The sequence below is a fragment of the Colletes gigas genome, unplaced genomic scaffold (assembly GCF_013123115.1).
Source record: "Colletes gigas isolate AHSC1104 unplaced genomic scaffold, ASM1312311v1 Colletes_gigas_Sc00015, whole genome shotgun sequence".
Taxonomy (NCBI): Eukaryota; Metazoa; Arthropoda; class Insecta; order Hymenoptera; family Colletidae; genus Colletes; species Colletes gigas.
In genome coordinates, this window is record NW_025106644.1 from 3,543,287 (window position 1) to 3,567,161 (window position 23,875).

Here is a 23,875-nt window from a genome sequence, read left to right on the forward strand (position 1 = left end):
AACAATATGCTGAGGGATCCTCTACGTTGACTGGGGTTCATTTTGCAGGGATTAAAAATCTGAAAAATTAATAAAGTGACTCGTCAAATCAAAGATATACTAATCAACTAATTACACACCAAATTTCACGAAGAAATATTTAAAATTGCAAAAGTTATCTTACAGACTCTCTGGAAAGTGGAGTAAGAAAACATGCTCTCACATTTTTAATAATAACTTCGTCAAATTTCCAAAAATTCCATCGAAACTTCCACAGAATATTCCTCACACTACTCCTCACCCTATCCACAGCAAAATCCCCAAGGAAAATCTCAAACAATCCCTCCAATCCATCGCAACTACAGCCCGCCACGAATTTCCCAAATACCCCGTGAGATAGGCAACCGTCTCAAACATCCCTGGGCGCCCCTCCGCGCGCTGTCGTTGTTTTCTCAGCCGCGGGACGGCGTGCCGCGGTCACAAAGACGCCCGAGCGTCTGTCCTGTCGTCGTCAAAGCGCGCGAGCGTGACTTTTCGGTCGGCGGCGCGTCCGCAAAGGCGGGCCGCGGCGACGAATCGCGCGTGACCCTGTCCCGGCTCGGTTTTTCCCCGGGAAAAGCGCGTCGTTTTTCGCTCTTTATGCGTAAATAGCCGCATTACGCGCGGGCCTCTGCTTTTATTCGCTCACTTCCACCCGGGAGTCGTTCCACCCAGCCAAGGGATCAAAGGGCTAATACAATTTTTCTTCGTTGGCCCCGACCCCTCTCGACCTTCTTCGTCGCACGCGTTTCAGAAACGGGAGAGTCACAGCGCGCGAGAGAGAGAGGCTGCAAGTAACTCCAGGGTCTGAATAACATTCGGTGTATAAAATAGCCCGCGCACGCCGGGCCACGGACAAAGGGCCTTTAGTGGCAACCGGTGTAAAAAAGATGTACTGAGACGAGGAACGGAGAGGGAGAGGAGAACCGGGTAAAAAAGCGGCAGTGTACTGGTACCCCTTTTCATTTCAGGGCACAGGACGTCTCCGAACGCCGGGACGGTCGTTCTCATCCGTAACCCGAGACGTGTAATTAGGAGCACCGGACCAAGATGAATAGCCAAGTGGCCGATGGGGGCAACCGACCGCCGGAGAATGGAAAACTGCGGCCAGGGAGGTGGTTGAGGGGGGGAGGAGGCTACCGACGCATTTATTTACAGGCGACACTGTCCCGATGCAACCCGTGATTCTGCGAGTCTCGTGCAAACTTGGGGAAAGTTGCTTGCACGTTTTGATTTTGAGATTTTTAAAAATGGGGGGCGGGGAATTTATTTTGGTGGGGGCCTGAGTGGTGAGGGTTTTTGGTATTTTGGAATGCTCCACTGAACCCCCCCTGTGAGTTTTATTTATTTGGATAGTTTGATGGGGCACATTAATTATGATTTGGGTTCTTGGGAATCCCCCTTTCTGAATTTTATTTATTTAGAAACTTTGGTGGGAGTAATAATGATTTAAACACTTTGGACTACCTGAGTGGTTCTTCCCCCTTTGAATTTTATTTATTTGGACACTTTTGGGGGACTAAGGATGATTTAAAATAGATATTGTTCTGAGACACTATTTCTAGGCACTTTGGACTCCCCCAGAGATGCCTCCATACCCTTTGAATTTTATTTAGCCATTTTGCTGTTTTAGATCATTATTTGTCCCAATGATGATCAAATTTCAGGTACCTATTTCTTTGAGACACCATTTCTAGGCACTTTGGACTCCCCCCATTGGCTTCCCCTCTGAATTTTATTTATTTAGCTACTTTGTTGGGAGAAATAATAACCTAAAATAGCAGTGATCAAATTTCATGGACCTATTCATCTAAAACACCATTTCTAGATACTTGGGAGTCCCCTCTCTTTGAATTTTATTTATTTAGAAACTTTGGTGGGACTAGTAATGATTTGGATACTTTGGACTACCTCAGTGGTTCTTCTCCCTTTGAATTTTATTTATTTGAACACTTTGGGGGGATTAAGGATGATTTAAAATGGATATTGTTCTGTGATACTGTTTGTAGGCACTTTGTGGACTTCCCCCTTTCTCTGAATCTTATTTATTTAGACACTTTGGTGGAATTAATGATGATTTAATGTGAATGTTGTTATGGAACACCATTTCTAGGCACTTTGGACTTCCCCATTGGCCCTATCCTCTGAATTTTATTGATTTAGCTACTTTGTTGGGAGAAATAATAACCTAAAATAGCAGTAATCAAATTTCATGGACCTATTCACCTAAAACACCATTTCCAGGCACTTTGAATTCCTCCAACTCCCCCACCCACTCTGAGTTTTATTTATTTAGCCCCTTTGTTGGGAGAAATAATGATTCAAAGTAGTTATTCTTCTGAAACACCATATCTAGGCACTTTGAACTTCCCCATTAGCCCTCCTATCCTCTGAATTTTATTTATTTAGCTACTTTGTTGGGAGAAATAATGATTTAAAGTAGCTATTTTTCTAAAACACCATTTCTAGGTACTTTGGGACTTCCCCCTATGAGATTTATTTATTTAGCACACTTTGTTGGGAGAAATGATGGTAAAGATGTCTTCAACAGTATCAACTCAATCTGATATTGGTGATCTGAGATAGCAGTGATCAAATTTCATATACATTTTCTATACTTTACTACTGAAGTGGCTATTTGTCATTTATACTATAATTTGTACACCTATTCGTTGATACCATATAATTTAGTGATAATTGAGAATAATATAGGGTTCTATGTACAACTTTTCATTCAATGTGACTATGATAGATGATAGTGCAGTTAATGCTTCCAAGATTATGAATAATTATACTGGTATTAGTACTCATATTATAAGCTTATCAAATATTTCTATATCTACCACATTACAATTTAAATGAATATTGAAGTCTTCTCTATGCAATTGGAAAATTGGAATCAAAATATTAAACATTGTAAATTCCATGGATCAATATTCCCAAATATAAGAACTAACCTCCTAAATTAGATTGCTAAAATTCTCATCCAAATACTGTCATTAAAAATGTTATAAAATACAAGCTACTCAGACTTCTGAATTATCAAATATTTCTATCTACCAAGACAACAATTTAACACGTTCACTGGCAGATTAAAACAGTGTAATATTCTGCAAAATTACAATTTTTATTCTAGATCATTGTAAGCTACATAACCTAAAATTTGTTTCAGTAATAACTTTTGTAACCTTGTTAAAATTCATAACTTCCGTCCAAATTTACTTTTCTCAATGTCTTAACTAGAGAATTAATTTTTCTAGTATCATAATGGTAAATTTTGTCACCCATATATGGGTGACGTAGCAGTCAAAGTGTTAAATAAGTATTGAAGTCTTCTCTATGCAACTGGAAACTTGCCAATTCTACAGAAACCACCCTTCCAACAAAGATGGCTACAAATTTCCCCATAATAATAACAAAACCACCAAATGAAAGATAACCACCTGTCTCAACCATCCCCCCTCGCTCTCTGGTAAATAAAAATAGCTAAAATTCTAAACCAGATACTGTTATTAAAAATACTATAAAATACAAGATTCCCAAACTACTGAATTATCAAATATTCCTGCCTATTATATTATAAATTCAATAATTAATTAAAAATCATATTATAATTTAAATAAATATTGAATAGATCTCTCTACAATTAAAAAATTGGAATCAAAATATTGCCAATTCTACAAGAACCACCAACAAAGATGGCTAAAAATTTCCCCATAAAAATAACAAAATCACCAAAAGAAAAATAACCACCATTCTTAACCATTCCCCCTCCCTCTCTGGTAAATAAAAATGGCGGAAATTCTTATCCAGATACTGTTACTAAAAATACTATAAAATACAAGATACGAAAACTACTGAATTATCAAAAAATTTTTATTCACATATTACAAATTCAATAATTAATTAAATATCATGTTATAATTTAAATAAACATTGAATAGATCTCTATACAATTCAAAAATTGGAATCAAAATAGTTAACAGTGCCAATTCTACAGAAACCACCAACAAAGATGGCTAAAAATTCCCCAGAATAATAACTAAATCACCAGATGAAGAAAAAAAACGAAGAAAAAAGCAAACGTCGGAAACGTTCGCTGATAAATTGCCACACATCGGTGTTATCGGTTTCTTGTTACTCGAATAAAATTTCGCCTATCTTTATCTCCCCCCGGAAACCGTCGTCGAAAGTTGAATGGATCGATCTTGTCCTTAATTTTAATCCGTGCATCCGAGCCCAGCGAGCCACGAACGCTCGAGTCTCCCTTATCGTTTCGCGTGCATGCTTTTTCCATCCGGTTTGTCTGGATTACAACAGAGAGAAAGTCCTCCATCTGGCTTCGACGTTCCGCGTCGCGGAAGAAAGCTTCAATAAGATTCCGCCATTTTAATTCGACCCTTTTTCTATCTCAAAAGACATCGATACTGTAAAAAAAAATAATAATATTTGCCGTTGGAAAATGATAATTCGATTCTGAAATTTCGATTTTAAGTCGAGGTGGAATTTTGCTGGTGGAAAAAGAAAAATGGCGTACTTTTGGTCCAGACTGTTGCAATAATGAAAGATTCAGGGGATCGATGTCGCAGTAAGGCTATTTCTAGCGCGTCGTTTTCGGCGCGAATCGATTCCAACTGGTCCAAATTGTTATTCAAGAGTGACCATTGAGTAACTTTTGTCGAATTGTATTATTTATAACGAGATTATTGGAAAATAGTTTTAAAAATAGAGAAAAATCGAAAACTAATTTTTGGAAACATTTTAGTAATTAAAGAGTCTATATTGAGTCTAAATAGTTTGAAAACAGTGCACAAAAATAAATATCGACAAAATTAACGCGAATAACTAGAAAATATCAATGTCAAAGAAGTTCGTCAAATTTACTTTAACAAATTAAAATTTCTTTATTAATTATGGGGAATATCGAGTTTAAAAAGCATTCTAGCAAAGATAAAAATACTATTTCATGAACATAACCTCAAAAAATCTCGCCACCTCGAATTTTAAAACTGCTTTTCTAAATACAATTTTTAGGTTATTTTATTTTGATAAAACAATTTTTACCAAATACAACTGATACTTCAAAAAAATCCTACAAACCACACATTTACTTTAACAAATTACAATTTCTTTACTAAAAATATCTGAATATGATGTTGAATTAAAAAATTCATGGGGAATATCGAGTTTAAAAAACATTCTAGCAAAAATAAAAACACTATTCAACGAATATAACCTGAAAAAATCTCTCCACTTCAAATTTTAAAACTGCTTTTCCAAATACAATTTTTAGGTTATTTTATTTTAATAAAACAATTTTTGCCAAATACAATTGATAACTTCGATCGAAGGTAATATCAAATATCGAGTTTAAAAAACATCCTAACAGAGATCAAAATACTACTCCAATACTTCGAAAACAGTGCACAAAAATATTGAAAAAATAAACTGGTTCGAATAACTCAAAAAAAAAAAAAAAAATCAATGTATCAGAAAAGTCTTTCAAATTAAAATTTCTTTATTAAAAATATATATTCATCAAGTACCCAACGTTAAAACGAATAATTAATACAAAATATCAGGTTTAAAAACTCTACTCCTAAAGAAAAAAATACCATAACCTCCAAAAATCTCACCAGCTCGAATTTCAAAACGTCCACTCCAAATGCAATTTCATAGAAAAACCTGTTACTTCGATCGAAACCAAAGCGCAAAACCTATCGACGTTCGACTAAAATACTTCGTCGATAGCAGACCGCTCGGAAATCCCTCGTTCTTAACGAGCAGCCATTCAAGATTCGATCTGCACGTAGAAACGCGCGTGTCCTTTGCGAGCTCTCGGGGCACAGCATCTTCCGGGCGGCCGTAACACGCAGTACGTGCCCCCCCCTGTTCCCTTCGCTCGGTGCGTTTCGAATTTTTTAAAATAATGGGGAGATCGGCTCGCGAGAACGGGGGGGAGTCCCGGGAGAGGCGATTCCAGTTCGCAGTCATCGCTACTAATTACACGTGCAGCCGCACGTATACGACGTTACCGTCGATATTAGGTAGGTGGATACGTAATATGGCCCCCCTTTTCCGCCGAGTCTGCGTATACTGGGCTTTGTAGGTGTGCATGGCTATCGAACCGGTTCTCCTCTTCGAGGGGGGGGAGTTGAGCGACAAGGAGAGAAAGACAGAGAGAGAGACGGGAGCAAGGCAGCGGGGTAACCGGCCGGCGTCATGGACGATGGAGAGAGATGCCCTGGTCAGCATCCAAACGACCCACCACCGACCATCGGACTCGTGCACGTGAGATCGCCGCGACCGATCGGTCCGACCAGCTGCAAATTGGAGCCGCTTTTCGGTACGGTCCATCCAGCGGGACGATCGCGTTAAAGGTCCATCGATATACGCGACTTTCGATCTCTCCTTGCTCCGAGGACCCTGGGGTTCCCCAAGTTCGAAGTTCGAAGAATTTAATCGATGGGCAAAAAGGTCGAAATTCCAAAGGGGGGGGAGAAAAAGATTGCGGAAGCAAATTGCTCAAAGGGATCGTTTGTCTCGGACAGTCGGGACCCCAATTAACCCGTAATTATAGCCGCCGGAGGAGGGAAGAAACGAGCGCGGATTCACGGGAGGTGGGAGTTGAACGTTTCGAAGGAAAAACGAGACCGTTAGGTCGCCTATGATGTACCATCCGGAGCTCCGTTTCTTTCCCCTTTCCGTGATTCACTGCCGCGAGCAGGGCGGCGCAGGAGAGTGGGAAAAGAATCCTGCGAATAGTCCTTCGTATGTGTGTGTACATGTATGGTACTCACCGAGGCAGAGGAAAACCGCTGCTACGTCGAGGCGCCGCATCCTCGGTCGAGTGTGGAGCGATTGGAGCACGCGGGGCACGCAAAGTACACACAGTGGGAAACCTGAGACGAGAAACGACGGATCCCGTGTTTTCAGAGCCCTCGCCTCGCTGTCATTCTAGTCTATTCCCTTTTCTGTTTTAAGCGAAACCAACGGAACGAGCACACCGCACGAGACCCGGGACCGAACGATCCGTACACCACGAAGCGACGCGCGATACTGAGGGCCGCTAACCCACGCCGCGCCGGAGCGACCCCTACCCCCGAGGGTTCACGGCCGATCGAACGCGTCGGGCTGCTGGCGACAGATGGCGCCCTGTACCGGCCGATAAACCCACTTACCGACGTGTTATGGGATTCCTATGGGGGATGCAGACTTTGAGGGGCTTCACCGTCGATATATTAAGAAATAATTAGAGAAATATTGACCAGTTCATTCTTGTGACTTTCTAGTATTGCTATTTAACCCTTAAATTGACTTTCAATCGCAAATTAACTATTTTATTTCATGTTTTTTTTGTAATAAATTGGTAAATGGATGTTTCACCATCAATATTTCGAGAAATAATTAAAGAAATATCGAAGAGTTAATTCTTGAGACTCTGTAATATCTCTATTTAACCTTTAAGTGGACTTTCAATCTCAATTGAGCTATTTATAAAAAAGTGCCTTTATAAATAAAAAAAAAACTAAAAATTCTAAGTCTAAAATTGATCAAACACGATGTTTAATTAATATTTAAGTAGTCAAGTACGAACATGAATTTTAAAGATTGTTCAGTAGTCTGGAATAATTTAGAACGAAGGACAGTACAATTCAAATTCGATATATTATTTCATACATCTTATGACACGTACGTCGTTGTTCTCTCCCTCGGTAGCCGTAGGCATCGTAATCGATAGTATTTATAATAACAATCTAAACAGTCATGTTACTTACATCCCTACATTTACTATATACTTCTTTCGCTTTACATATTCGTGTTTATTTCTCTCTGTCACTTCTATCATCTATGCTTCATCGACGTCTGTGGAGGTGTTGACGAGCTACGCAAAAGAAAAATGGGGAAGCGACCTCTTTGCAATGATTTTCACAAAAAATCGAGGACTCGTTGGATCGAAAAATCGGTGCTTCGTCTCTGCTTCTGTATTTACAGAAATGTACAGTCTTTGACGAGAGACTCACACTGTTCCTGGGATCATTAAAAGGAGCAATTGGCGCGATTGCAACAGGGACTTTTGACAATTGAATGTTCCATCTGATCGTGGGCGTATCGATACCGATTGGATCTGAACCAGAAACGAATAATGGGAATCCCCCTAAAAAATTCTCCCCACTTGGATCGTAAATCGTAAAGCACTCGATTCGAAGGATTAAAATTGTACACCGCGAGGTTCGACACTGTCCAGACCGCGAATCCGTCCCTCTGGCGCGAAGGTATCCAATCGATTATCGATACGACAAATAAATGCTGGAATGAAAATAGCTTCCAAGCGACAGCTTCCTTCGAACGTCCTGGGCGACTCAGAATCATCAAAAATGGTACATATTTACACAGACGATCGCGGGTGGGGTGTGCCTTTGTATATATATACACACATAATTTATGTACATATATGCCGCGTTCTCGTTCACATGTACGGGTTAATGAGAAATCCTTAAAAACGAAGACAATGAACTCTATTTACTCTCTCGTCGTTTACTGGGGAATTTTCGTCTAACTACGTCGATCTCCTCCCGAACGGCGCATAGTCTATTTATTTATAATTATTTACATCGGAGGCTCTCCGATCCCGCCTCTCTCTCTCTCTCTCTCGAATGGTATCACATATGTAAAACACTGACTTCGCGCGGGAAGGAGAGTCGCGGGTAAAAACGACGCGAACTGTACCGATTTAATTATACTACTTTCTTCCCTGGAAAGATTATTTCGTCCCCTCGATCGTGATTCGACGATGACTAGTCACGGTTCGAGACGATTACGAAATCGTTATCAAATTGCACTTTTCGACGAAGGATAGAAAAATTCAAACTAACCAGCATCCGCTTGTCTGGGGGAGAGGGGGGGGGGGGGCCTAGCGTTCTGTCGTAATTAGAAAATCGTTGATTCGTGTGTAAAAAGTCTATTAAACACACCCGTTCACTGTCCGTGGCCCGCATATGGGTCATGCCCACCGTGCTATTAGATACGCCGCTGGAGGAGCCGGACAGTGAACGCATGTTCGAGTTTTATAATATCCCCATTTTATGGCACAAGCAGGAAGTGAGATAGGAGCCGTATATATGGAGATGGATGGTCGCTCGAGCGCTTGCGAGAGAGTCGAGAGCGTGGCCCTCTGGCGGCCACTACGGGAGGCCACTGTTTCTTTCTGGAGAATTGTCTGATTGGTCGAGCGAATGCTGGATAAAACGGTATAAAGCAACGAATTTTTCAAAGACAAAGACATCGGGGAATGGTGGTCGCTTATCGTACAATACGTTATCTAAAAATCGGAACTTGTAGCTTCAAGATACCGGCGCTTACGAACCTATTCACCGATCCGTGACTCGCTCTTGCTCCCGAAACAAAGTACACCGACAAAAATTCGCCTACTGAGGGTGGGGAGGGGGGCTTCTATCGAACGCAATAAAACGGTTATGGCACTGGGCGAGTCACGCGTAATTTATCGATATGTCTAACGCGAAAGACTGTCTTTGGCCGCGTTCGCCATCGACTTTCCAAGTCCGTTCAGCTATCGATGATATGTACCGATTGCCTCGTCGTTCGCATCAGCGAGCGATCATTCACTTTCTGTCGCCCCAACCGGCGCTATTGTAAAACCAAGACGAGGCGCTCTCGTCCCTTGTTTTGCTCCATGTATTGTCCAAACCGCTACCCCCACCGTCCTGAAAACAAAACAAATCTGTCACGCAAATATAGACCACGTAATACCAATAATAATATTTCTCAACTCAACTCAAGCAATTGGCTACTCAAATAATAACTTATCGAAATTACCACAACGTTCAGTTGATGGGTGGCTGGCGAGAGGTAGTCCATGTTGGTATAGTAAGAAGAGTAATTTTGGTAGCACTGCTGCTGCGAGGTGGTCGTCGTCCAAGCTAGCCTCTGATGGTCACCGGGGAACCCACCGCCGCTCTCCGTGACCGCTGGACTCCAGATACTACTGCTGCTGCCCCCACTGCTGTACACAGTGCCTCCTAACTGTGAACAGTCGGTAACCGTTCTCTGAGGACTTACCCACGGTCGGTAAAACTTATCATTGGTCGGTAACTTACGCTCGGGGGAGTCGTGCTGGCCGCCAGGAGCAAACTGGTCGCGCTTCCTGGTGGTTTGTACTGCGGGGAATCCCTCAGGAGTGCCGGGGAACTGGCCGCCGAACCACCTGTACCTCCGCTCCTACGCACACGAGTTAAAACTATACAACATAGTATCTTCCACCGTATCAATCGACACGTCTAGCGATCATATTCGACTCCATCGCGATTAAATAAAATTCCAGGGAAGCTTTCTGAGGGGACGCAAAGGTAGATATCGATGTAATAGATATTTACAGGGGTGTTGTGGCAGGCACCGCCGCGGCAGGCGTGGGCGTGGTAGCAATCGAAGGACTTTTTCCTGAGGGCGGATTGTTGGTGGGATTCCCCGAGGGTTTCTTCGACCTCGGTGCTTTGTCCTGTTGTTGCTGCTGCTGCTTCTGCTGCTGCCTGCACTTGGCTCTGCGATTCTTGAACCATACCTATTGGACACACATTGCAAAGCCTCCATAAGTATTTTGCGAAGTAAATAAAAATAGGGGTAGCTTTGAAATCTTGCAATTTCTTTTTCTATGGCAGTTTTAGATGGAAAAATTGTGGGATCCGTTTGTTTTCGCGAAAGCTGCTTTCCAATCTATATTTTCCCCGGTTCAAACGCGACGAGGCTCCTATGGGAAACGAGCTTGGGGAATGGTGTGGCAGAGCTTTCCGTAAAGCTGGCGTAATAGCCAATTATAAGGGAATGCCAGCACTCGCGCAACTATCAATTACCAATGAAGCCGGCTTCGGTAACGCGAGCGGAAACCTGCACGCGTGTACGAGCCTCGTTCGATGGAACGAAATTGCGAAAATCGAACCAACAGTTTCTCTCGTCTAGATCCCGGGGGTTCCCCGTAAATAGAATATCGACGAGAACGACGGACACACACCGGGGGAGACAGAGGTCCGAACGAAGCCCCGATTCGAAGGAGGAACCTTAATTACGAATGCATGTAGACCACCACCCCGGGGGATGCTTTCGAATTATTCAACGGGGACATGAAAATTTTCGCAGGAACCTGGACTCTCTCCTCCTCCCTTCGACCCACCCCCCCGGGTCCTCTCTCGCCCTCCTAGATTTCCAGAACGCGAGAAACGACCTCGAGAGAGAAGGACGCCGGAGAGAACGAAACGACTGGAAGAACGAAGACAGAGAGGCTAAAGAGGCGAAAGAGAGGGAGAGGGGTGAGGGAGACGAGAGGAACCTAGAGAAGCCCTGCGCGATCAATGTTAGAGGCGGGAGAGGTGAGCTTGGGTTTCTAACGGATTTTCTGGGGAACGACACACACGTTGGAGCGGCGTTCTTCCACCGGGGAAGAGTATTTTTCCTCCACGGAATTCTCCCAGTTTTAAAACCTCCTGCAAACTTTAACTCGGACGAGAAATAGGGGGAATCACCGAGTAGAGCAATTCTAGCAAGGCCCCATGACATTAAACAGTCGATCGTGGAGCGTATATATAGGAATGGGGCCTCAGTGAAACGCTTACGAGAACTTGTGGCCCTCTGGCGGCGAGTATAGGAACTGTAGAATACTTCGAGACACTTTTTTGAAAATATCTCGAGAACTGATCACTTTTTGGTTACGATACCTTAATAACTTTTTGCGCAGAATTGGCAGGGGAATGAATCTGTGCAATAAAAAATACGCAATTCCATTTATTGCAAATAGATTGTCGAATTTGAACAAACACAGTACTCTTCGAGCCATTTAACCTTCTCCTAATTTGTTCGTGAATGCATTAATAACAGAATTATGAGCCTGTATATAGGAATGGAGGCCTAGTGAAACGCTTGCGAGAGACACGAGAGCGTGGCCCTCTAGCGGCGAGCACAGGAACCATTCCTAATGTTTTCCTTCGACCGGAGGCTGACCACCCCAGGTTTTGCAGTCGTCGACGAACGTGCAGAAGACTATGGGCACGGTTGGACCCGTTGAATCGATTCGCAGGGCCGGGGGCCAGGTGCAGGGGCCCGCAATTGCGGATGCTACGCGTCCCTCAGGCCCCTGATGAGGGTGGAATATGCATGGGCACGTTCTCGACTTGGAAAGTCGATTCTGGACGACGGACGCGATCTTTTTGTCACGACCGGGGGATGGAAGTTCTCTTTTCGAGTCGACTCGAAGCGCAGGAATGCTTTTCAACGGGGAAACAATACCGACACGGGGTGAACTACTAACTCGGTTAACACCCGCTATCCAGGAAACACGAGCGTCCGGTAAATCGATGCTGTCTACTGGCTGTGACTGCATGCCGACAGTGCCACCCCTAGGTAACGAGACACCGACCATTGCACCCCCATCGACACGCGAGAGACCCGGCGTCCTTGCCTTTTCGAGAAGGCAAAAGCCGCGTCGAGACATACCTGCACTCTCGATTCCGGAAGGCTGATCTTCATCGCCACTTCCTCGCGCATGAAAATGTCCGGGTACTTCGTCTTCAAGAACAGCCCCTCGAGGACGTCCAACTGCGCCCTGGTGAACGTCGTTCGTTCCCTCCGTTGCTTCCTGGGGTTACCTTCGACAGAATACGCAACGACTATGACACTAGTTCACCCGGACAACTGGAAAACTGATTTCAATTTGCACCCAAACATTGGAAATATTCGTTCCAAAGGGGGTGAAAGTTTCTAGAAATTTGTAAAAGTCTGTGTAAATGATGTATTAAAATTTGCAACGACTATGACGCTGGTTCACCTGGACAACTGTAAAACTGATTTTACCGGGTGTTAATTTGCAACCAAATATTGAAAATATTTGTTTGAAAAGGGATGAAAGTAATTAGAATGTTCGAAAAGTCTGTGTAAATAATGTATTAAAATTTGCAAGCGCACCGCGAAGACCAAAACAGTAATGCTAAATACAGATATTTGAAATGTTTGTCCGGTTTGCAATAAAAATGATCAAATTTGTAATTTACATAAATTCACACAGACGGATTTTTCTGAAAGCAGCTTACCGAATTCGGGATTTAAAGCACGCAATTTTAACCCCTGGCGATGCGTCGAATTTTCGAAGCAATTAATCTTTGAATTTTCTTTTTTTTTTTATGTAAAAGCAATCAATTTGTTAAATAGAGAATTATTAGTAAAATAGTCCTCACACTTTTGTCAAAATGGACGATTAAGAGGGTATTTTAGTGTGAAATTTTTGTATAATTTTTTTTGAATAAACTATAACACCTTTTGCAGTAAAATTTTTAAGGTTTGTTTATGTGTATTCTGGGGGCATTTTAAAATTTTTTTGGACGAAAGAATGTTAAAATTGGTGGCACTGCATGCTAAAAAGTTCATTACACGGTGTGTTTACTAAAATTGCTGTTTTGTTGACAATTTTGAATATATTATTATGACAGAAATAGTGTGTACTCCTTAAATATAAGTCAATACTATGTTATAAATCTAGATACAATAATATCTCATGGATCTTCAAAAAAAAATCTCCATTTGGCACCAAAAAATTGATCTCTAGACTAGAATACCCGCTTAAGTGATAGGTGACCCCTCACGGATAACTGATATGTCTATTGAAATTTGTATGAAGGTTATGGGTATGGAAAAAATAGTATGTACTCTTTAAACATAAGTCAAAATCATGTCACAAATAGACTAGAATACCCTCTTAAGTGTTAAGTCGCCCCGGATAACTGAAATGTCTATTAAAATCTGTATGAAGGCTATGTCTATGGAAAAAATGGTATGTACTCCTTAAACATAAGTCAAAATCATGTCACAAATCACAATACAATAATATTTCACGGTTTTTCAAAAAAAAATCCCCAAATGGTACCCAAAATGTCTATTAAAATCTGCATGGAAGCTATGGCTACGAGAAAAATAGTGTGTACTCTTTAAACATAAGTCAAAACCATGTCACAAATCCCAATACAACAATATTTCATGATTTTTCAACAAAAAATCCCCAAATGGTACCCAAAATGTCTATAAAAACCTGCATGAAAGCTATGGCTACGAAAAAAATAGTGTGTACTCCTTGAACATAAGTCAAAATCATGTCACAAATCCCGATACAATAATATTTCACGGTTTTTCACAAAAAAACCTCAAATAACACTTAAAAATTGACCTCTAGACTAGAATACCCCCTTAACTGTTAGGTGACCCCACACACATAACTGATATGTCTATTAAAATCTGCATAAAGGCTATGGCTATGGAAAAAATAGTGTGTACTCTTTAAACATAAGTCAAAATCATGTCACAAATAGACTAGAATACCCTCTTAAGTTTTAAGTCATCCCGGATAACTGATATGTTTATTAAAATCTGCATGAAGGCTACGACTATGGAAAAAATAGTGTCTACTCTTTAAACATAAGTCAAACCCATGTCACAAATAGACTAGAATACCCTCTTTAGTGTTAAGTCACCCCGGATAACTGATATTAAGGTGAAAGACTCATGGAAAATGGTAAATCGAGGAGTGATATTTGACAATTTTTTGACAGCATAAGGGTTTGTTGAAACTTTTCGACACTTTCCACAAATATTCTTTAAGATTTTGAGATACAAATAATTATTTAGAATAAAAAATCAAACAACATTTTGTTCATAATAGTACTACACGTCGTATGATCCAAAATTCTCCTTAAAAAATACAAAATTGACAAAGATACACGGCTCTGAACATAACAAAATGTTTCTTGCAATAAATTACTAATTTAATTATGCAATAAACATAGTGTAAATAATTATTATTATTAAATGTCGTTCGATTTTTTATTCCAGATGAAAGGAAAAAAGTGCTAGACTGCACCTAAGGAACAACATCTATTATTTCACATCCAAAATCGATAAAAAGTAACAGAAAAAAAAATTATTTGCATCTCGAAATGTTAAAGAATATTTGTGGAAAGTGGTGAAAAGATTCATTGAACTCTTCTGCTGTAAAAAAATAGTCAAACATCGGTTCTCGTTGCACCATTTTACACGAGTCTCGCCCCTTGAAATCTACGTGGACGGCGGGAGTCTGGGGGATCGATAGCGATAGAAATCGATACGTAGAAGTAGTATAAAGTCAAGGGTGCACTCACAGTAGTAGGACTCACCGGCGGGAGTACAACCGGGGTAGCCGATGGTGGAGTGTAGCGCCTCGATCGGCGGCATGCCCAGGGCGCTGACGTAGGGGTTGGTCTTCAGGGCCCCGTAGGGCCCGGCCGCGGACGCGCCAAACGCGGCGGGCCCGAAAAGCTCGGAGGCCGAGGTGGTGGAGGCGGCGAGGCCCCCGAGATCGGCGGCGCCGGCGCCCCCGCTGCAACCGGAAGTACCGCCGAGGCTGTTCGGCCACATCACCACCCCCTCGGCCCCCACCACGACCACCCCCCCGCCCCGCGGCCTCTCTACACCCACCTCCTCTGCTCCTCGGAATTACTCGCTGCTTCTGGAACAAAAATAAGAAAAAAAATTAACGCTTGAAAAACTCGAAATCAACCCCTCAAATTTTCACGATTTTATCATTGTTCTCCTGTAACAGGGTAGTTGTAATTTTAACCCTTAAGTGGACTATCAATGTCAACTGTGTTGTTTTGACAAATTGGTAAATGAATATCAACTTTCATTGAAGTGTTTAAAAAATAGTGAGCTAATGGAGGATTACATACTATATACGTCATAATAAATGGGAAAAAATTCATAAAAAACGAGTGTACAAATGAGAGTAACAATGCTCCCCATTTTTCTAATTATTTCCTCCATTCTATTTAATTTGTTATATTATTAAAATATTATAAAATGGGGCTCACACCTAACCCAGCATTTTTATCAATGTTTTCATTATTATTCCATTTTCTATACCTAAATCTATGACCCCAAATGCAGAGCCTAAGTCTAGTAGTTTCTAAATCTGTAGTTTCTTAATAAATACAAAATGGCGTCTCATCCTCAGTATCTATATTTTTATCAATGTTTTCATTATTCTACACCTAAATCTATGACCCCCAAATGAACAACCTAATATCTCTAATTTCCTTAATAAATACAAAATGGCGTCTCATCCTCAGTGTCTGTTTTGACGAACCGTTTACGAGAGACAGTCTGCCATATTTCGATTGTTTTCGTCACATGTTAATTACCAAGGCCCGATTATCCGGTTCTAATCCGAAACATGTGCTAGGCGACTGGTCCGCGGACGTAATAAACTCAAAGGCAAATAAATTAATAAGGGGTCCGGCAAGAGGCGCGTGATCGAGACCGGAGCGACGTTCTTGACTTTGTAATCGGAGAGGATAAAACGCGGCTTAAGCGGCGCAAAGTCTGCTAGTCGAAGTCGCCATGCTCGTCCACCTCCCCCCCCCCCCCCTTTTTTCGTCCTTCGGTTCTCGGTTTTCGACAGCGAGACGCGTTTTCGGAATTAGGCCTCGCGGCTGTCCGGTAACGCGGTCTTCGAAAAACCGTACGCGGAGTCGTGTTGCATCTTCCTCGGGATTATCCAGGCCAGCTGCCAACCGCGCTCTTATTTCCATCTTCCGCGATCGGGTTCGATATTCGTAACTTTACGTCAGCCGCTACTTCCGGTTCGGGTCGTGGCTTCGTTAATAAAATCGTCGTTTATTAAAGGGGGAGATTCGTGCACACTGGTAAAACGAAGGGCGATGTTTGACAATTTTTTTTACAGCATAAGGGTTTCATGAAACTTTTCGCCCCTTTCCACATATATTCCATATATGTATATAGAAGGTGTTCAGCAATCCCTGGAAAAAATTATAATGGGAGATTCTCCAGGTGAAACTAAGACGAAAATCAAGAATAACAATTTTTTGATGGAGGCTTCGTTAACAAGTTATTAACAGTTGCGCCTGTAGATGAGCAACTTGCGTAACTGTTACAGGCGCAACTGTTAATAACTTGTTAACGAAGCCTCCATCAAAAAATTGTTATTCTTGATTTTCGTCTTATTTTCACCTGGAGAATCTACCATTTAAATTTTTCCCAGGGGTGGCCGAACACCCTGTATATACATATAGGTATGGGACCTCAGTGAAACGCTTACAAGAAACACGAGAGCGTGTGGCCCTCTGGCGGCGAGTATACAAACTATAGAATACTCAAAGACACTTTTTCGAAAATATCTCGAGAACTGATCATTTTTTTGCTACGGTACCTTAATAACTTTTAACGCAGAATTGTCAGGGGAATTGATCTGTGTAACAAAAAGTATGCATTTACGTGACAAAATAAAATAAAATCCATAAAACTTACAAAAAAAATTACAAAAATGTTTAGCTATGAGTTGGGTGAACGAAACTAGTTTTTACCTTTTTTTTTGACTTACTATCGCGCAGGAATAGATCGAAGAACAATTCTTGAGGTGGTTTGTAGCCAAGAGGAGCATTTTGGAAATTTCTAGCATCGCTGGTGAGGGGGTGGGTGGGGGAGCAATTTCGCGGTGCCGGATCGCGTTTAAACGGTACGCTTGCTCGGAATGAAATTTCGCATCGATAAACCCGCTTTAATGGAGCATTGTTCCCGTTTCGGTGGTCTCCGGGCGTCGGTGCCCGGGAGTTTCGAATGAAAGGAACGACTCGAAGGGCGCCTCTTCACCGTGCTCGTGCGATTACTCGAGCGAAAGTTCTTTCGCGCAAATATGGATGAAACACCCACATAGGCACTCGACAGCCACTCGACTTTTGCGGAGTGTACCGTGCACCCCGCTGCGTTCGTCGTTCTACAACAGTTTCGAGTCGATTCTCCAACAAAATCGAGGCGGAAAAAAGATTTACGAGTCAAGGAAAACGTGGATGATCGAAGCGTAGAGACACTGTTACATGGAAATCAATGCAAGTACAATGGGGGAGAATTTCTGGGATGAGGAAACGATGGGTGGGCTCAACATAGATATTCACCTTCAAGATCGATGCAAATGGCAAAGAAGACAAAATTTCTGAGGCATGGAAGACATGCACAAGCTCAAAATAGACATTGCACATCAAAATTAATGCAAATTTCACTGGAAAAAAAATTATTAAGGCGAGAGAAACATGGTCAAGCTCAAAATAGAGATTGTACCTCAAAATTAATGCAAATTTCAATGAAAAAAAAATACTAAAGGCAAGAGAAACATGGACAACCTCAACATAGACATTCTCCTTCAAAATCGATGCACAAATCAATGAAAAAAAAATTCCTAAATCAAGAAAAACATAGTCCAGCTCAAAATAGACATTGTACCCCAAAACCAATGCAAATTTCAATGAAAAAAAAATTCTTAAGGCAAGGAGACATGGCCCAGATCAACATGGACATTGCTCCCCCAAAATCGATGCAAATTTCAATGAAAAAAAAAATTTCTGATGGAAGAGAAACATGGTCAAGCTCAAAATAGACATTGTACCTCAAAATTAATGCAAATTCCAATGAAAAAAAAATTCTAAAGGCAAGAGAAACATGGACAAACTCAGCATAAACATTATCCTTCAAAATCAATGCAAATTTCAATGAAAAAAAAAATTCCTACATTCAGAAAAACATAGTCCAGCTCAAAATAGACATTGTACCCCAAAATCAATGCAAATTTCCATGTAAAAAAATTCTTAAGGCAAGGAGACATGGCCCAGATCAACATGGACATTGCTGCCCCAAAATCGATGCAAATTTCATTGAAAAAAAAATTTCTGAGGGAAGAGAAACATGGTCGAGCTCAAAATAGACATTGTACCTCAAAATTAATGCAAATTCCAATGAAAAAAAAATTCTAAAGGCAAGAGAAACATGGACAAACTCAACATAGACATTATCCTTCAAAATCGATGCAAATTTCAATGAAAAAAAAATTCTTAAAGCAAGAAAAACATGGTCTAGCTCAAAATAGATATTGTACACCATAATGAATGCAAATTTCAATGAAAAAAAAATTTCTGAGGCAAGAAAAACATGAGCAAGCTCGACATGAACATTGCTCCCCTAAAAACAATACAAATTTCAATGAAAAAAAATTCCTAACTGAATAAAAACATGTACAACCTCAAAATAGGCACTGTCCCTCAATATCACAGCAAACTTTATTCAAGAAAAAAAATTTCTGAGCCAAGAAAAACATGGACAAGCTCAACATGAACATACTCCCCTAAAATCGAACAAATTTCGTTGAGAAAACAAATTTCTAAAGGAAGAGACACATGGTCAAGCTCAAAATAGACATTGTATCTCAATATCAATGCAAATTCAATGAAAAAAAAATTCTTGAATCAGGGGAAACGTGGACAAGGTCAACATAGACATTATCCTTCAAAATCGATGCAAATTTCAATAAAAAAAAATTCCTAAATCAAAAAAAGACATAGTCTAACTCAAAATAGACATTGTACCCCAAAACCAATGAAAATTTCAATGAAAAAAAAATTTCTGAGCCAAGAAGAACATGGACTAGCTCAACATGAACATTACTCCCCCCAAAAAATACAAATTTAATTAAATAAAAAATTCCTAACTCAAAAAGAACATGTTTACAACCTCAAATGGACCCTCTCCCTCAAATATCAGCAAGCTTTATTGAAGAAAAAAAATGTCCTAGCCAAGGAAAACATGGATAAGCTCAACATGAACATTGCTCCCCCCCAAAAAGTACAAATTTAATTAAAAAAAAAAATTCCTAACTCAAAAAAAACGTGTTTACAACCTCAAAATGGACACTCTCCCCCCCAAAGTCACAGCAAGCTTCATCGAAGAAAAAAGATTTCTGACTCAAGGAAAACATGAACAGCCGACGGTCCCCGAGACAATATGGCCGTTTAATTACGTACGGGTTCTTCGGTAGGAGAGATCCTTCCGCCGAAATGAAGTTTCAGCCCGATGAAAGAGAATCCATAAAGCTTCCCCGCGACGCCTCGTCCCCGTCCGGCTATATTAAAATTTGGCCCGCTATGAAAAGAAGGCCAGGCCGAAGAAAGGCGGTCTCTCTCTATCCCTCAGCCTCCGGAGGGTCCTCGTGAGCCAAGTCAGGCGCGAATCTCTACCTTTGTGCGCCCCGCGCGCTTTACACTAGCCACAAAGCACTCGTTACAAGCCATCCGGCGCGGCTGAGAAACGTGCAAACAATCACCGGACGGCAATAATCGCTGTTTCGATTCCACCCCCGCGCGTTCCCCTCCACGCTCTGCGGTTCTTCGCGCGTCCCGGACGCGAAACGGTGGTTTCCGCACCGGTAAACGCGAATCGCGGTCTCCGTCGATGGCTGAAAAGGGGGGTTGCAACACTTATTTACACCGCGGTGATATTAAAAGCACGTCGAGGAATCGAGGAACCTTTGAAAATCCAGCGGCCACAATTCTTTTTATCTTTGTGCAGACGAATAAGGAGGGGGGTGAAATGCACTTGCTAAAAGGGGGGGTTCAAGTGTGGACGAAATGCCCAAGTCGCCACTCGATTGGCCCTCGAGGGCACTCGAGCGGTTTCGAGTTTGGGAAAGACACTGGACGTTCTGGCCTTTTCCACCCCCTCGATGAATCGATCTGGAACCCCCACTTTGCAACCCTTCGTCCCTTTACGGCCCTATCGCAAACACTTTGTGTTACCAATCGACGTGTATGCCCGGAACGTTGTCCCTAATGACTGGTTAAATCCCCATTATTGCATCCGTATTCGAAGGGGGAGGGGTGAGCTTGGGGATGCTTCGTACGGCGGATCTGAGGATCGACGGGCCACGTGCGCGTCTTGGTGTCACCTCTGACGTCCCACCAAGTGCATTCCACGGCGTGGAAACGTTAGTTGAGACCGCGACACGCGCCGTGTGCGGGAGAATCGAAGTCGCGTTTATGGAGCACGTACGTTCGACGCCCGCGGGGCGTTACACGCACGGGGCGTTGGAAATCAGGCTGAGTGGATCAGCGATTTATTTTTTGATGCGGTGATTAATTATTTGGGGATCTGAGTATGAATAGTGTGCAGCTGGGGGAAAATTTTGTTTGTGGAGAGTATAGTTCGAGGATATAGGTTAGGAATTCATGATGGTTTGTTTAATGAATTGTAGGGGGCGTTGGGAAAGTCGATTTAATTATTAAAGTTCCTTAATGCTTGAACGGTGTTGAAAATATGTTGTTTGAAAGTAGTTCGAAGTAGAGTAAAATATAGGATAAATAAATTGGAAAACAGTATATCTGTTGTAACAGAAAACAAAATGGAGGAGGCTTCCATAATTTAATTATTAAACTTCTTAAGAGAGCCTTAATGCTTGAACTTTCTTTAAAATTAGTTTGGAAGAAATTAAAATATAGAATAACTAAATCCAAGACCAGTGTATTTGTTCCAATAATAATTAAAAACCTTGTAGAAGAGCTATTCATAAATTTTAAAAATAAAACAGCATATTTATACAGGGTGTTAGGCTAACCCTGGGAAAAATTATAATGAGAGATTCTAGAGGCCAAAATAGGACGAAAATCAAGAATACCTATTTCTTGATGGAGGCTTCGTTAAAAAGTTATTAACGTTTAAAGTTCCACTACTTCTGAATTTTTTTCTCAAAAATGCGCAGGATTTCGGGGGTATATATAATGACCAAAAATGACTGTAATCGACGCCTGAAAACGAAAATAATTTTTTCAGAGTCATTTGAAATTTTTTAATTCAGGCGAAAAATTTCATACTTTCTCGAATTTTTTTCTCGAAAGTGGGTAGGATTTCGAAGGTGTGTCTATTGACCAAAGATGATTGTAATTGACCCCTGCAACTAAAAATAATTTTTCCAGAAGGATTTGGAATTTTTTTTTTTTTTGCGTCGGAAAATTTAGGGACTTACCTGTCGATTTTCCTTAAGAATTCGTTTTTGATTTTTAATAATTTTATTTGACGTCCTAGAGAAAAGTTGTCTAATACTTTTTTGTAGGTACACATGAGTTCTAATTCCTCCTAAAATTTCATTGAAATATATTCACTGGTGTAGGAGTTATGGCTGTTTGAATATTGGACCATTTTTATGGGCTCTCCCTCATTTTGCGATGTCAAGGATCAACTTTTTGATCATTTTTACACTTTCTACATATTCTGCAGCAAAATATGCGTTGTTTGCCTGTTGAAACATTAAAATCGTCCAATCCGTTCAGAAGTTATGGCATTTTAAAGATTCAGAGCAACATTTCTGGCCTCACATTATATTTTCAGTAATGAATTTTTTTCTCGAAACTGAGTAGGATTTCGGGGGTATATATAATGACCAAAAATGACTGTAATCGACGCCTGAAACCGAAAATAATTTTTTTAGAACGATTTGAAATTTTTTAATTTTGTCAAACAATTTGTCCATCTACTCGAATTTTTTTCTCATAAATGCGTAGGATTTCGGTGATACGTCTATTCACCAAAAATGATCGTAATTGACTCTCGCAACCAAAAATAATTTTTTCAGAACAATTTGAAATTTTTAAATTTAATTTTTTAATAACTTTTCAACGAAGCCTCGGTCAAGAAATTGATATTATTTTTGCCTCCAGAATCTATTAAAATTTTTCCCAGTACATGTTTTAAACCTAAAGTACCCTTTGAAATAAACAAATCCAAACCACCCCAGACACATATAGATCTCCCTCGTAGCGAATAAACAAAGAGTTCTCCGCGAAGGATCGATCCTCCGTTGCAGCCCTGTGCAAAATCGTTCTTGATATTTCAATTTCGCCCAGGGGCGCGGCCTCCACCGAAGGAATACCCGGGCGACTTCCCGCGAGCCTGCGTTCACAATTCGCGCGGCTATATTCGCCGGTTGCGCCAGGGAACGACTCCATCGCGGAAAGTTAAGTTCCCTGGCCGCATTGTTTCCACGAGTGTTTGCACACGACCGCATTGTTCCCGCAGAAGGACTCTCTCGCTCCACGACGTCCATAATAGACCTGTACCGTGTACTGTGCGTGAACAGAACGGGGGAATATACTCTTCGAGGCATTAACCGATTTCACCAAATATGCATCCCCCCCCTACCCCCTCGAAAACCATTATTCTCCCCCCACCCCCAGCATCTCCTCCATGTACCATGTTCCGGGGAAAATCGCGTCTTTTTCCACGGATTCGCCGAAACGTCGAGCAACCCTTCGCGACAATGTCGCCTGGAGGGTGTCGTCCGCGTCGTCATGGCTCGCTGGGAAGTCGAGGGCGGGCTTTCCCCGACGGAACAAAACCTGTCCGCGTCTCGGGCGACCCCGGATCGCTCCTGAAAGCCTCCTCTAAGAGGTGGCATCCGCGTAGCCACGAGGAAAACGTTTCCTCCGAGTCGCATTCAATGCAATTTAGCCCCGAGGACGCCGTTGTTGCGCGCTCATTGAGCGTAAAACTTAATTCCCGTGGAAATGCCCCGGGCTACGGTACGTACGTATACACGGGGCACATCTTCTGGTTAGTTTTTATTCCCCCCCTCAACTCAGAAGAGAAAAAAAAAAAGATTCCTCGCCACGGGGATGAGCCCTCTCCTTTCTTCTCGATTCTTTTCATTTTTAGTTTAAAATCGACGGAACTTGACGATTCCTTCTGGGAAAGCGTCTCGAGGTCTTTGAAATTGTTCGATGATTCCACGAGAATTGTGAGTGAAAATTGTTTGAATTTAGGGTAACACTGGGGATTTCAAGTCTTCAAGATGTCTTCTATTTATTATTTTATAATTATCAGTTTTCTATTTATTGTTTTCAAAGTGCATAAAAATAATTCTACATAAGATTTGAAGTATTCAAGATGTCTTCTATTTATTATTTTATAATTATCAGTTTTCTATTTATTGTTTTTAAAG

The 23,875-nt window shown here is 41.4% G+C and overlaps 2 protein-coding genes across 2 annotated transcripts in view; both read right to left on the minus strand.

Annotated features, from left to right (window-relative positions):
- LOC122399764 (tyrosine-protein kinase-like otk) overlaps window positions 1-6,973 on the minus strand; it is an 82,129-nt gene extending 75,156 nt beyond the window's left edge. The window contains exon 1 of the mRNA XM_043400701.1: window positions 6,819-6,973. Coding sequence (XP_043256636.1) covers window positions 6,819-6,858 — 40 coding nt within the window. The 5' untranslated portion in view covers window positions 6,859-6,973. The remainder of the gene's footprint in view (window positions 1-6,818) is intronic.
- A 2,147-nt stretch (window positions 6,974-9,120) lies between these two features.
- Window positions 9,121-15,462, minus strand: LOC122399790 (homeobox protein OTX2-like). Its single transcript, XM_043400751.1, has 6 exons — window positions 15,207-15,462; window positions 12,520-12,671; window positions 10,413-10,597; window positions 10,137-10,257; window positions 9,856-10,062; window positions 9,121-9,743 (listed from the first exon to the last, which is right to left on the minus strand). Exons 1-6 carry the CDS (start codon window positions 15,460-15,462, stop codon window positions 9,642-9,644), a joined length of 1,023 nt encoding a protein of 340 aa, XP_043256686.1. The 3' UTR covers window positions 9,121-9,641.
- Between the last annotated feature and the right edge of the window lie 8,413 nt (window positions 15,463-23,875).